The 16393-nt window shown below is 35.4% G+C and overlaps 1 protein-coding gene across 4 annotated transcripts in view; it reads right to left on the reverse strand.

Annotated features, from left to right (window-relative positions):
- Positions 1 to 16393, reverse strand: part of LOC123561840 (cyclin-T1-like) — a 35290-nt gene that overhangs the window by 14115 nt on the left and 4782 nt on the right. For 2 of the 4 annotated variants that reach the window (XR_008372713.1, XM_045354485.2), the window contains exons 2-8: positions 6030 to 6111; positions 5201 to 5335; positions 4591 to 4651; positions 3375 to 3443; positions 2480 to 2525; positions 1996 to 2086; positions 1038 to 1110 (exon numbers count right to left, since the gene is read on the reverse strand). Coding sequence is in view for 3 of the 4 variants with exons in the window: in XM_045354485.2 (XP_045210420.2) it covers positions 1038 to 1110; positions 1996 to 2086; positions 2480 to 2525; positions 3375 to 3443; positions 4591 to 4651; positions 5201 to 5335; positions 6030 to 6111 (557 nt within the window). In the remaining variant the exon portion in view is untranslated. Of the gene's footprint in view, positions 1 to 1037; positions 1111 to 1995; positions 2087 to 2479; positions 2526 to 3341; positions 3444 to 4590; positions 4652 to 5200; positions 5336 to 6029; positions 6112 to 16393 lie in introns of those variants that run through there. The other 2 variants (XM_053552840.1, XM_053552841.1) reach the window with 2 other exon arrangements.

The raw sequence follows: 16393 nt of genomic DNA on the forward strand, positions 1-16393 counted from the left end.
TTGGTAATTGATCTAGAAAAAGAAAAAATAAGTTTCAAATCTATATGCCTTTTAGAAATAGCTGTATGCACTTGCACACGAAACTTTAACCAGAATTTTCTAAGTTCAAAAGGGGGCATAATTTGGCCAAAATGAAAGTTAGAGTTATGGGACTTGCTGCTATCAACTAGTTTTATAACCCCAAAGATACATGTGAAGTTTCAAATCAATATCTGCATTAGTTTTTGAGATAATAACTTGCATGTAAAACTATAACCAAAATTTTCTAAGTCCAAAAGGGGGCATAATTTGCTCAAAATACATGTCAGAGTTATGGGACTTGACCCAGAGAGGTTGGTAATTGACCTAGAAAAAGAAAAAGTAAGTTTCAAAGCTATATGCCTTTAATTGATGGCTGTATGTACTTGCATGCAAAAACTTAACCAAGGTGTGACGCCGACGCCGACGCCAGGGTGAGTAGAATAGCTAGACTATTCTTCGAATTGTCGAGCTAAAAATGCAAAATAGAGTTATGGAACCTGTGCAATGTAGGTCAGTTTATCACAGTGAATAAGTGTGTGAAGTTTCAATCCATTCCCACAAGTGGTTACTGAGATACCAGCTTACATACAAAACCTTAACCAAGAATTTCTAAGTTGAAAAAGGGGCATAATTTTGTAAAAAAGCAAAATGCATGGGTGAGTCCAATAGCTCTACTATTCTTTGAATAGTCGAGCTAAAAATCGTAGTTTTCATAGAAGCAAATTTTAACAGCCAAATCCAGGTACGTAGCACGAAGTGTAGTTCATGTTGTAAAAAGTAGTTACCATTTTTTCTAACACTGTTATTTAAAGTATGTCATGTTAGAATCGAAATAACAAGTTCCTAAGTGTGATTTATTGTAAAATAACCAGAGTTTTGAGTTCTTACGCGAAACAATATATCACTCAGGCCTATGGCCTTCGTGATATATTTTTGTGCATAAGAACTCAAAACACAGGTTATTCTATGATAAACCTCACTTGGGAACTTATTTCTTAAAAAATTATAGTAAATACCTTCTATAAGTGGCAGAGTAACTTTAGGGTCAATATACTGGAACCATTCACGGCCTTCATTTGAACGAGGAATCTGTGAATAAACATTGGTAATGAAGCTATTTAAGAACTTTCCTATTAAACTGTCCTGTCATTGGTTTGTAATTCATTTACAACAGAAGACCAATGCACTGAAAAGGATTTTAATAAATTGTCTTGTCTCCTGATTAAATATTAATTCAAAATCCAGAACTAGTTCCTACTACAGATACTAAATTTATTAGAGTAACAATTATTACAGTTTACGCATGTTCTCATTTGCTTATCTATTCTGTTCTTCCCTTTTCAAACAGAAGTATCACCAGTCTTTTATGACCACTGTTGAATTAACCAACAAACAATACCCCATATATATTCTATTTATGTCTCAACTGGCTTAGGCATAAAAAAAAAATTGTTTCTGGTATCCCAACCTACCCTAAATTTTTGGCCCAACCCCTAAATGTTTTTATGGCCTTGGAGAATATTTTTTTCAACTTTTTAACAAAAAGTTGCAGAACTGCACTTTTTATGCTTTAAACATGGTCAGTGATGTCAGAGATCAACTTACAGATGCTCTAAAGGCATAACCTGTATTCATTTTTTGACACAAAAATAATTTCCGAAAAGTCTCAATAATAATAAAAAAAATTCCGATCTACCTATCCTAATTTTTTTGAACATGTTACTGGAAACAAAGGATCTTTTTTTAGCCCTTACTTTCTTGCCTGATACAATTTCAATCCTCTGAGGGAAAGATGGACCTTTTCACACATTCGTAAAGCTGATCACGAACAAACCTGTTCATTTTCTACTAAAACATCATGATTCAATAATCTAATTAAATATTTAATATTCCTAACGAACTGTTTCACAGCATTAGGATTACTCCACTGCAGTGCAGCTGTAGTACCGTAAGACTATAATACACACAACATACCTTGTAGTTAGCCCATCTACAGGCCATATAGATACATACACATGCCACAACCGTTGGTCTATACTGAAGACACAGTGTCGTCATATGTAAACTGTAACGAGAAAAGTTGACACACATTTTAATGGAAATTACTCCATCATCATTCAATAACAAACAATGCTGACTATGAAAATGATAATCCTTTTAACCAGTCAAAGCTTTTTCTTTGAAACACTTCCGACTGATGGGCTTTAATGCATTTTTCAACAGTATCTTAAGTTATGTAACAGCAATTAGTTAACTTAACTGATGTAATTGTACCGGAGAATATATCATTACTTATAAATTCTCCACAAATAAGTGCATTCTTCTCAAGTCAACTGGAGTTTTTATGCAGTTTGATTATTCAGATTGGTGCATTATAATAGATCAAGTTGGCTTGAACATTTTGATTTTAGATTTGAAGACAAGAATTTAAAGGAAAACCATAGTTACAGTGATTTACCTGTTTGTCGCAAGGTAGTAACTGGTCTTCGACAAATCTTTGCTAGCTGCAAACAAAGGAGATAAATTATCATTAACTCACGAAAAGCATAGAATTTTACTAGCAATGCTGGTATAAATCTACTGACAATTTTCACCAATCCAAATATATGCAAGAATCATTTGTCATGTAAAGTAGTAGATCAAACTACTCTAGAAATCATTTTAGATCTGTTCTGTAGTGTATCATGGTTGATCTTACACCGACTACAGTAATGCTGTTGACAATAAGTCTTTGTGCCATTATGTTGCTCAAGTGTTATAACAGAGCTCGATATTAACTTTTATTTTAACTTGTACAGTCTAACAAATACTCTTTGAAAGTACTTGTCCAGACCAGAAACCAACTTGTCCTGACCTATTCAAAACCATCAGCTTGATTTGCAATTAAATCTTTCTAACGTTTTACAGCTTGAAAACCCACATCGAAATAAGTCTGACATTGTTATCGATGTAAATAACACATAAGTGAATCTGATGTAATGAAATTAATTACTGCAGTTGCAAATGGATGTTATCACCGACATTTTCCTACTGTAGTCATGAAAGCGTTTGGGCACTCCAGTATACATGTAGTATCTAGAACGGAAGTCTGGTTGTATACAAACGTACAACAGATAATTACTTCTACTGAAGTTGGTTTTGCTCATTTAGCCATATACTGAAAGTGATAAAACCATTTCATTTTTTAGAGATAACTTTTCCCGTTTTACAACCACCTTTCAATAATTACTTGTATGGACTTAGGTTTTACTTGTCCCGGACAATCAGACCAGTGTTGATGTCAAGCCCTGTGTATGATCATGTAAATGTTTTAAACTTACTGACAACTTCAAACTGACATTGTTAGAAACTACCTTTGGCAAGAATGACTGTGCTTGCTTTCACAACATGGGTATGGGGATGGTCCACAGTCACTTCAAATCCTAGAAAAACACAAGAGCAAAATTAGGCATAAATCAATGCACAAAAAATACACAACAATGAAATTTTCGCAGAGGCTGGCTTGAGTTTGAATGTTTAGCAAAAACCTGAAATAGAATTACAATTTTTATTATTAATTTTAATGTCTGTACCATTCCTGTTCAAGACTTGCATAAATGCAAGTTTTAAACAAGAGTAGCACTTCTGAGGAACACCAAAGCACTGACCTATAAATAAGCGGACCATAAAATATCGTCCAGAAACCATGATGAATCCAGCCTACCAGAACTTTTGATCTTGTAAGCTGGTATAAAGTAACAATCTCTCAATTGCAACACGTGTGTTGAATTGGTCTAGCTGACAACACTTAGGCAGTTCCAGCTTTTAATCAGTAACAGGAATCAATTTTTTTATTCCAATGCCTTTGGTAAAATCGTCACTAATGGGGTCTCAGGTTATAAATGTACATTTAGAAACCAGTCCCAAAATTGTAGCGCCTGGTTATTTCGAGCACAGTCCAGAATCTGACCAATGGCATGGTTGCTAAATGTTATGTCTATAAAATGAAACCAAGGCTACTCAAGGAATGTCAAAACTCTACAATTTTGAGCTCACTGGACAAGCTCTAAATCATATTATATTAACAAGAGCTCGACTTTTCTCAGTGCTGGACTCTGAATTAAAAGCTTTGCCAGTAAAAACTTTACAAAACTTTAACCAAAAAATTCTAAGTTAAAAAGGGGCTTAAAGCAGTCAAAATTCAAAACAGAGTTATGGGGATTGTTTCTCTTGGTGAAGACTTTGATAGTAAATAACTATTTTAAGTTTCAAGCCAAAAGCTTTGATAGTAACACTTAATCAAAATCTTTAACCAAAATATTCTAAGTTAAAAAGGGGCATAACTCTGTCAAAAATCAAATCAGAGTTGTACGGAATCAGGATTATTTCTCCTGGTGATAGTTAATAACTATTTTAAGTTTCAAGTCAAAAGCTTCGATCGACACTAATGCGAGTGCAATAGCTCTATTTTTTCTTCCAAAGTTGAGTTAAAAACAAAACTTTCTCTGCAATTTTCTGAAGATTGTCGTGAAGTATAACAGTGTTAACATATAATTGCTACATATGAGTGTGTACAGAGTATACACCCACCTAGTGTCTGTAGCAATATGTTTTCATTGATGACAAGTTGCTGTGCCTGATCCAAGTATGCCTGAAAGTATAATACAACCGATAATTTCTCACCTCACATACAATAAATCATTCAAATCAATTTCTAGGTTTTTATAATCTAACTGCCTACCAGTATCTTTATTGCAGTAATTTCGGTTAAAAAAGATGATGTGACTGGTATAAATCTGGTATAATAATGGTATAAACCTGGTGTAATAATAGTATCTTTCTAAATTTTTAGTGGTCATCTAGAGCACTATTGTACTGACCTTCTCGCTTTCTTCCTGCATTAATTAGTGAACATGCTAAAAACCTAGAAATCAACTCTATGGGTTTTTAACAGTTTACAAATTTGAAAATGAAACTGTAATTTCTGTCAATAAAATATAGCAGTCACAGAAACATAAAACTCAAATCATTGCTACAGACTCCTTTACAACAGCTGAATATTCTCACAGATTCCTGCATTCCATTTACATATAGACAGTGAATACCGATTAAGGAACAATATAAGAAATATTTCTTTATTCAATGGGTATAAACACAAGCTTCTTGAACACTTAAAAATTTATAAATCATGACAATAAACCTCTGTCCTTGGGTCAGGCGTTGGTGTGTTGTGGTCTCTGTTCAAACAAGCATGGGCTACTTTAATGACGTGTTCCAACTTTCTCGGCTGTTCCTCAACCTTTGCTGCCAAAAACAAACATGCTGGGGCCATTTCCTGAATTAAATGCAGACGAAAAGATAATTTTATTTACAATCAAAATATATGTTAACCAGGAGTTTCTTACTTCATGAAAATTACATTCATTTTAATGTATACAAGAGGCCAAAATGGAAGTCACTCGCCTCAGGGTGTCCTTGACCTTTTGACTTTGCTTCTGAGAGTTTGGTGAACATTCGTTGAGATGCTCATAAATACATTTTTTAAGCTTCTGTGGCTCCTAACGAGAAAAATGCGGAATCGTTTTTCGATCCATCAAAGGGTTCTTGAAAATATGTATCAAGGGTTTCTTGAAAATAACACCTTTCAATGTTTTTTTTTCCCATTTTTAGCTATGGCAGCCCTGGCGGCCCATACAAAGGGCCAACCTGAACCATTGGAACAAGCTTGAGAAGGTGTGTGGTCTGTTGTCAGGATGCTACTAACCAAGTTTTATGTAATTCTGACCAGTAGTTTGCGCAAAACATGTTAAAGTGTAAATGTTGATGCATGACACCAGACTACAGATGCCTGACCATCAACCCTTACCCTTCAGTACAAGTATTCTATATGGCAAATAAACGAACTTTCTCGTAGTATTACATTTCTTAGAAATCTACTCGAGTTATAATTTATCAATTAAACATAATTATTTGGCTATGTCTATGCAGTTAATTCTATATGAAAGAAGTATAAAACGAGTTTCACTTACATTTCGAGGAAATCTTGAGAAGGATCTGAACATGTAGAATCTATGCATGTACACTATGGCAGTATTTATACACAGCTGCTCACTGATACACATTGTTAAGGAAAATTTAGAATTAATCATTACAATATTGTTTAAAACCTAAGGATAGAGCAGGAAAATATTTTAACATATACATTTCTTCAAAAACAAATGTTTCGACTGAAATTTGGTTATGCTTCCCTCCAAATTTTGACAAATATTTCTATCAATTTATCAATTTTTTCCTACTCACCATATGCAACCATCTTACGAAGTTAAAGGCAGTAGGATGAAAGGTTTTTAAGTTACTTAGTGAATCCTTTTTAAGTCTACAGGACACTGTGACCATTGACCTACTGCCCCTCCCATAATAATATGGGTCATCTACCTATCACAGGCAATCATCGTATTAAGTTTGAGAACTGTGGGCCAGTCTTATTCTGCTATTGAGCATCAACAGCTTTTAGACTTTAAAGGTCAATGCGACCTTGACCTTTCACACCCAAAACAATAGGGGTAATTTTTAAATACTGACCAAGTATTGACCAGACACTCATTAATCTTCGCCAATATTTGTATCATGAAAATATCTATATTACTAAAATAACCTATATAGTTAACCGATGACAAGGTGGTGTAGTGGTTGAGTGTCTGACTTCCACGCACCTTACCACGGGTTCGAAATTTCCTTAGATCGTTTTTTAATGTTATGTAATGTTATCGATTTTGCTTTTATTCGTACATTATAATATTAAGTATCATATTTCAGAAATTTTGTTTTCTCTTGTAGTATTTTCAGGAAAACTGGTGACAAGTAATTTGTCTTTTTATCTAAGTTTTTTATTCAACTTTTTTTAACCACGTTTAAATTGGATAACTTTCGAAAAATGAAACATAAAATCATGATAATTTGATCAGATTAGTGGTAAGTTTGCAGATAAAATTTGGGAAAAAATAAAAGAAGACAAGCAAATTCGATGAATTGGAATCCCCCGCCGAAAGGGTCAGAGTTGAGGAACAGCAAAAAAATATATCCAGCAAAAAGTTAAGAATGTTACCAAGAAGCAAATAATTTCATTAGTCAAAATCAAATTAAAAGAAAATGAATGGTTTGTTTGGGTGGGGCTGGGGGGGGTGAGGACACAACAGTTTACATGTTGATTATAAATATTGATAGAAAATGAAAAATGAAAAAAAAACAAGAGGGCCAAGATGGCCCTAGGTCGCTCACCTGATAAACACACCATAACAGTGTAAACATGTTTGACATAGTGATTTCATGGAAACAAATATTCTGACCAATTTTCATTAAGATTGGATCAAAAATGTGGTCTCTTAAGTGTAAACAAGTATTTTCTTCAATTTGACCTAGTGACCTAGTTTTTGAGCTAAGATGACCTATATTCGAATTTGACCTAGATTTGATCAAGGCAACAACTCTGACTAAATTTCATCAACCTCGATTAAAAAATACAGCCTGTATCGCATACAAAACGTTTTCTTTGATTTGACCTAGTGACCTAGTTTTCGACCCCAGATGACCCATTTTCAAAATTGGTCTAGATTTCATCAAGGTTATCATTCTGACAAAATTTCATGAAGATCAGTTGAAAAATACAGCCTCCATCGCATACACAAGGGTTTTCTTTGATTTGACCTAGTGACCTACTTTTTAACCCCAGATAACCCATTTTCAAACTCGGCCTAGATTTCATCAAGGTAATCATTCTGACCAAAATTCATGAAGATAAAATGAAAAATACAGCCTCTATCGCATACATAAGGTTTTTCCTTGATTTGACCTAGTGACCTAGTTTTTGACCCCGGGTGTCCCATTTTCGAACCTGGCCTAGATTTCATCAAGGTAATCACTCTGACAAAATTTCGACCAAATTTCATAAAAATCAATTGAAAAAAACAGTCTCTATCGCATACACAAGATTTTTCTTTAATTTGACCTAGTGACCTAGTTTTTGACCTCAGATAACCCATATTCAAACTCGACCTAGATTTCATCAAGGCAATCACTCTGACCAAATTTCATGAAGATCAATTGAAAAATACATCCTCTATTGCATACACAATGTTTTTCTTCGATTTGACCTAGTGACCTAGTTTTTGACCCCAGATGACCCATTTTCGAACTCAGCCTAGATTTTATCAAGGTAATCATTCTGGCTAAATTTCATGAAGATCAGTTGAAAAATACAGCCTCTATTGCATACACAAGGTGTTTCTTTGATTTGACCTAGTGACCTAGTTTTTGACCCCAGATGACCCATTTTCAAACTCGGCCTAGATTTCATCAAGGTTATCATTCTGACCAAAATTCATGAAGATCAATTGAAAAATACAGCCTCTATTGCATACACAAGGTTTTTCCTTGATTTGACCTAGTGACCTAGTTTTTGACCCCAGATGACAAATTTTTTCGAACTTGGCCTAGATTTCATCAAGGTAATCATTCTGACCAAAATTCATGAAGATCAATTGAAAAATACAGCCTCTATCGCATACACAAGGTTTTTCTTTGATTTGACCTAGTGACCTAGTTTTTGACCCCAGATGACCCATTTTCGAACTCGGCCTAGATTTCATCAAGGTTATCATTCTGACCAATATTCATGAAGAATAAGTGAAAAATACAGCCTCCATCGCATACACAAGGTTTTCCTTTGATTTGACCTAGTGACCTAGTTTTTGACCTGAGATGACCCATTTTCGAACTCAGCCTAGATTTCATCAAGGCAATCATTCTGACCAGTATTCATGAAGATCAATTGAAAAATACAGCCTCTATCGCATACACAAGGTTTTTCTTTGATTTGACCTAGTGACCTAGTTTTTGACCCCAGATGACCCATTTTCGAACTCGGCCTAGATTTCATCAAGGTTATCATTCTGACCAATATTCATGAAGATTAATTGAAAAATACAGCCTCTATCGCATACACAAGGTTTTTCTTTGATTTGACCTAGTGACCTAGTTTTTGACCCGAGATGACCCATTTTCGAACTCGGCCTAGATTTCATCAAGGTTATCATTCTGACCAACATTCATGAAGATTAATTGAACAAGAGGACCATGATGGTCCTGAATCGCTCACCTCTTCCCACATGACCCAGTTTTGAGTATGACGTCGTTTTTTCTATTATTTGACATAGTGACCTAGTTTTTGAGCTCATGTGACCCAGTTTTGAACCTGACCTAGATATTATCAAGATAAAAATTCTGACCAATTTTCATGAAGATCCATTGAAAAATATGGTCTCTAGAGAGGTCACAAGGTTTTTCTATTATTTGACCTATTGACCTAGTTTTCAAAGGTACGTGACCCTGTTTTGAACTTTACCTAGATATCAAGGTGAACATTATCACTAATTTTCATGAAGATCTCATGAAAAATATGGCCTCTAGAGAGGTCACAAGGTTTTTCTATTTTTATACCTACTGGCCTAGTTTTTGACCGCACGTGACCCAGTTTCGAAACTGACCTAGATATCATCAAGGTGAACATTCAGATCAATTTTCATGAAGATCCATTGAAAAATATGGCCTCTAGAGAGGTCAAAAGATTTTTCTAATTTTAGACCTACTGACCTACTTTTGACCGCAGTTGACCCAGTTTCAAACCTGACCTAGATATCATCAAGATGAACATTCAGACCAACTTTCATACAGATCCCATGAAAGGTATGGCCTCTAGAGAGGTCACAAGGTTTTTTATTATTTGACCTACTGACCTAGTTTTTTTAGGCACGTGACCCAGTTTCAAACTTGACCTAGATATCATCAAGGTGAACATTCTGACCAATTTTCATGAAGATCCATTCAAGGGTATGGCCTCTAGAGAGGTCACAAGGTTTTTCTATTTCAAGACCTACTGACCTAGTTTTTGATCGCAGTTGACCCAGTTTCAAACTTGACCTATATATCATCAAGATAAACATTCAGACCAACTTTCATACAGATCCCATGAAAAATATGGCCTCTAGAGAGGTCACAACGTTTTTTCATTATTTGACCTACTGATCTACTTTTTGATGGCACGTGACCCACTTTCGAACTTGACTTAGATATCATCAAGATGAACATTCTGACCAATTTTTATGGAGATCCATTCACAAGTATGGCCTCTAGAGAGGTCACAAGGTTTTTCTATTTTTAGACCTACTGACCTAGTTTTTGACCGCACATGACCCTGTTTCGAACTTGACCTAGATATCATCAAGATGAACATTCAGACCAACTTTCATATAGATCCCATGAAAAATATGGCCTTTAGAGAGGTCACAAGGTTTTTCTATTATTTGACCTACTGACCTAGTTTTTGACGGCATGTGACCCACTTTCGAACTTGACCTAGATGTCATCAAGATGAACATTCAGACCAACTTTCATACAGATCCCATGAAAAATATGGGCTTTAGAGAGGTCACAAGGTTTTTCTATTATTTGACCTACTGACCTAGTTTTTGATGGCACGTGACCCACTTTCAAACTTGAACTAGATATCATCAAGGTGAACATTCTGACCAATTTTCATGAAGATCTCATGATATATATGGCCTCTAGAGAGGTCACAAGGTTTTTTCTATTTTTAGACCTACTGACCTAGTTTTTGACCGCACGTGACCCAGTTTCAAACTTGAACTAGATATCATCAAGATGAACATTCAGACCAACTTTCATACAGATCCCATGAAAAATATGGCCTTTAGAGAGGTCACAAGGTTTTTCTATTATTTGACCTACTGACCTAGTTTTTGACGGCATGTGACCCACTTTCGAACTTGACCTAGATATCATCAAGATGAACATTCAGACCAACTTTCATACAGATCCCATGAAAAATATGGCCTCTAGAGAGGTCACAAGGTTTTTCTATTATTTGACCTACTGACCTAGTTTTTGATGGCACGTGACCCACTTTCGAACTTGACCTAGATATCATCAAGGTGAACATTCTGACCAATTTTCATGAAGATCTCATGATATATATGGCCTCTAGAGAGGTCACAAGGTTTTTCTATTTTTAGACCTACTGACCTAGTTTTTGACCGCACGTAATCCAGTTTCGAACTTGACCTAGATATCATCAAGATGAACATTCAGACCAACTTTCATACAGATCCCATGAAAAATATGGCCTTTAGAGAGGTCACAAGGTTTTTCTATTATTTGACCTACTGACCTAGTTTTTGACGGCACGTGATCCAGTTTCGAACTTGACCTAGATATCATCAAGGTGAACGTTCTGACTAATTTTCATGAAGATCTTGTGAAATATATGGCCTCTAGAGAGGTCACAAGGTTTTTCTATTTTTAGACCTACTGACCTAGTTTTTGACGGCACGTGACCCAGTTTCGAACTTGACCTAGATATCATCAAGTTGAACATTCTGACCAACTTTCATAAAGATCCCATGAAAAATGTGACCTCTAGAGTGGTCACAAGCAAAAGTTTACGGACTGACGCACGCACGCACGGACGGACGACGGACACCGCGCGATCACAAAAGCTCACCTTGTCACTTTGTGACAGGTGAGCTAAAAATACAGCCTCTATCGCATACACAAGCTAAATGTTGACAGACGACAGACGCCGGACGACAGACGCCGGACATCGAGCGACCAGAAAAACTCACCTGAGCATTGCTCAGGTGAGCTAAAAAAAAAAAAAAAAAAAAAATGGTGGTGGTGGGGGGGAACCAAGGTAAGGTGGTGACCAGGTGTAGTTACACAACATCACATGTTTATAATAAATGTTCATGGAAAAGAATGAAAGAAGTTTAATGAAATTCTTCCAATTGGTTGGTTTGTTATGTACAGATCTGTGGATTTTTAAACAATTAAAGGGCAATAGCTATATGGAAAATTGACCAATCGAAAAAAACCTTGAAGGGCATCGTCGCAGTATCTTGGTTCATGTCTGTTTCAAGTTTGATGAAATTCTACCTGCTAGTTACTGAGAAATGGCTGCAGACAGACATTTTTCATTAAATCAAGGGCAATAACTCTGACGGAAATTGACCTATCAAAAAAAAAAACTTGACGGGCATCAGCACAGTATCTTGGTTCATGTCTACTTCAAATTTGATGAAATTCTACCTGTTAGTTACTGAGAAATAGCTGCAGACGGACATTTTTTATTAAATCAAGGGCAATAACTCTGAGGGAAATTGACCAATCAAAAAAAAAAACTTGACGGGCATCATCGCAGTATGTTGGTTCATGTTTATTTCAAGTTTCATGAAATTCTACCAATTTGTTACTGAGAAATGGCTGCGGACGGACGGACAACGCCATTTCAATACCCCCCTCCCGATTTCATCGGCGGGGGATAATAAGGTCAGACACAGGACTCGAACCCACAATCCCGAGATTGGCTGGTAAACGCTTTGTTCACACAACTACTTGCACATGCGACATTATATCAGCAAGAGCTCGTAGATTAGAACACGAAATGTCCCCCTTGATGCATTCAGTAATTGCACAAGGAACAGAAACTGATTGGTCACTGTACACATAAGTTATATTGTTCTGGGTCAATGTGACCTTGACCTTTGATCTACTGACCTCTATTGATTAATAGGGGTCATCTCTTGGTCATGATCATCCTCCCTATCAACTTTCAAGATCTTAGGCCTAAGTGTTCTTGATAGGGGTGGGTATTGCCACGAAAATTGGTATTGCGATATATTGCAATATTGTATGTGGATATTGCAATATACTGGGATATATTGTACCAGTTATTTAATGAACAAAAACATGATGAATCATACTGTTTTTTTTTTTTTCAAATTTATTCAATTAAAAATGAGTAAACTGACTAACTAGTATCAACAACACGAGTGTTTGCTCCACCTTCTCAATAAATAAAAATACCAGTAAACAAAAAAATAAAAAGTTTTGACTAGATTATGGGGAGTATTGACAATTTGTCATACACAAATACTATTAACTGTTGATGATTTTGCCTTTATTTTCAACAATCTCGAAGTCCGACATGTTGCTATCATGCTATGACGCCGATTACCGGATATTCAAAAGTGAAAGTAGACTACGACAAAATATTATTTAGTTTATTGTGCGGCACTACATTCGGTTTACGGATACAATCATATGACACAGGTTGCTCAATTCACCGATTATAAACGAGGAAAGTGGTATAGCTGTTGTATGAATAATAAATTCTAGTTGATAGAAAAATTACTAATGAGTCGCTGACAAATACGAAATTATATTTATCTAACTTTTCTTATTGGTTTTATTATGTGGAATTGGGTCCGTAAAATAGCTGTAAACCAGTCTGCTACCTGCACCAGAAATGAAAGGAGAAAAATGAAAACAAAGTTGAATCGTGCTGGCAAGAAAAGGATTTTTTTTGTGAATCTTCTTGGTTTACGTTAGTGATACCTAATGTTATAAAATAACCGGTATTCGAAAATCATATCGCAATATCGTATCGTCGGAAAAAACATCGCAATAACCGGTCTACCGCGGTATATCGCCCACCCCTAGTTCTTGAGTTATCACCCAGAAACGGTTTAAATGTTCTGGGTCATTGTGACCTTGACCTTTTGCCTACTGACCTAAAAATTAATAGGGGTCATCTGCCAGTCATGACCAACCTCCCTATTAAGTTTCATGATCCTAGGCCCAAGAGTTCTCATGTTATTGTCCAGAAACCGTTTAACTGTTCTGGGTCACTGTGACCTTGACTTTTAACCTACTGACCTCAAAATCAATATAGGTCATCTGTTGGTCATGAACAACCTCCCTATCAACTTTCATGATCCTAGGACCAAGCAATCTCAAGTTATCATCCGGAAACCATTTAACTGTTCTGGGTCACTGTGACCTTGACCTTTGACCAACTGTCCTAAAAAATCAATAAGGGCCATCTGCTGGTCATGACCAATCTCCCTATAAGCATGTTAAAAATGAAACCAGCCGATCAGACCATTGAAAATTGAAAATGACAGATGGTTTGCTATTCAATCATCAATTTAATACTCACCGGAGATGTTATGACCAGGGCAAATTGTACCCATGCCCTAAGAGTGATTTTGTTAAATATTTTGAAATTATCGATTTTATGTTCAAGATAATAAAAAAAGTTAAACACAGAGCGGTAATTTTCTTTGCATTACAGGTTAAATGCGTATTAAAGTAGTGTTAAAATCCTTTCAGGCAACACATTTGAAGAGATCACTTATCGTCTGTTGTTTTAGTAACTTTTACTGCCTTTTTCCCCCCCCCTCCTCCTGTCAACATTTTTCTGCCCAGAATCAGACTAACAAAAAATCAAAAAAAATCTGGCCTTAGTTATAATATAATTAACTTAGGTAAGTTATTAAAAAAAGTCTTTTTGCTGTTCTCACAAAGTGACCTTTAAAGTGAAATTAGTAGCAATCTGTGGTTAATCAAATTCTCTTTTAGTCTCATCATGACCTGATAAGCATAATGGGATGTTAAAGAGTTTTATAGCTTTAAACCTTTTGCGTTAAACTTAAAAATTTTTACTGCATAGCTGGAAAGATAGAAGTTCAAGGATTCAGGAAATAACTGCATTAGTCACAGGAATTGGCACAGGAGGGCTTTGTAATATTTTATGATAAATGAAACAAGTTATGAAAGTATAAGCAATAACTCAAATGGGTTATAAACTGCGGTAACTTGAAACAGTTACACCCCACGACTGTCAGGTGAGCTAAAAAGAGAAGATTTTTAGATATCTGGAAATAAATGCTGTATTTCTTAAGAATGCTTTGAAACTTTATTACTGACAGACCATTATGTTACGGAAACACATGAGAATTAGTTGTAGACTTAATCAAACCGAGTCTGCTATTATTCTTCTTGGTTGCATTCTGTGCTGCGAAAGGATCTTTTCACAGATTTTATTTACTACCTTTTACGACGAAAATTGAAAAGCATTTGTAACCCTTTACTCAGAGTAAACTGTCTTGATTATAAATATCTATATTTAACATGCCTTAAACATTAAAGTCTCCATTGGTAACGACAGCCAAAAAACTTCTTTATTGCCGTGGCGGTCCGGGTTTGATTCCCGACGCGGTCATCTTTTTTTCTTTGAAATAGTTTAGAAACAAAAAACTCATATTCTAATGTTCATAATAAGACAAAACTTCAATTTCAAAGAGAGATCATTTTTAGCCAAAATCTGGAGGTCAGTGCCTTTAACAGTTTAAATGTTACTTTACGCTAAAAAATCTATAGAAAATGCTATTTTTAAACTGCCAGTGTGTCATAATATCTCTTTCAATTTTCTAAAGTTATAAACCATTAGAAAGCTTGTGATCTGAGCTTTTCACAGATGTATAATTTGATACATTTTCTTTTATTATGTGCATTGAAATGATTGTTAAACCTGACCAGGAACTTTTACATAGAAATTATGTAGAGAGATAAGCAGTTGGTATACTCGTAAATAATCAATATATGTAGTGCGGAAATAGAACGGTGGATTAATCTGCTTCAGTGAAAACTGTCATTGAATTCTTGCGGTATCCAGAATACGGTTATAATAAACTGTAGAGTAAAACAGTTACTATTTTTTTTTTCTAAATAAATCCAACTACATTTACAGTGTACTGCCCAGCAATCAACAAAGATCATGCCTGGTTGGCATTTTGTCTGAGACAGTGTAAGTGTTGAAAAGACCTACATATCACAAAGAATAAATACAAATGAAGATAAAGTTACAGAAAATTAGGTTACAGCTGCAGCTGAGCTGCTCAGTGAATTGTCAAACTGGGGATGGACTGTAATGTACTACTAGTAGATGCATGGTTCTTGGATAAAAAAGTTTGCATAGTGTCAAGTGTATTTAAGAGCATGATCTACAAGTACAATGGGACCCCGTTATAACGCTGTCGTCAGGGTTCAAGGTTAGAGACCCACGGATCTAGCGGGGTTATATTTATAACAAGGTTGGCCGTATATGCAATACCCCACCCACCAGTAATGTATTAGACGTATTTTGAAAGCTGTTTTATGTTACATAAGAAATTCTAAGCATTTAAACGGGACATTTTATTTACCTTAAATGCAATTGGAAAATACATTAAAAGAATTATAATGCTATATCAGCTTCCAATTTCGTCTTGATTCTAAGAGAAAGGTGGAATTGTGTATCCCGGAAGTAAACAGTAACGCTGTGTGAGAAGCGCGCGGTCGTGAAAATTACATATGCAACGCAATTGCAATGTGGGTATCTGTAAAAGAGAAAAAAAGCAGACGGTCTTAAAAAATAATTTTGAATACGTGTAGAAAATGGATAAAATTAGAAAAACAATTGTTAAATCACCGCTGGCGT

The sequence above is a fragment of the Mercenaria mercenaria genome, chromosome 10, assembly GCF_021730395.1.
Source record: "Mercenaria mercenaria strain notata chromosome 10, MADL_Memer_1, whole genome shotgun sequence".
Lineage (NCBI taxonomy): Eukaryota > Metazoa > Mollusca > Bivalvia > Venerida > Veneridae > Mercenaria > Mercenaria mercenaria.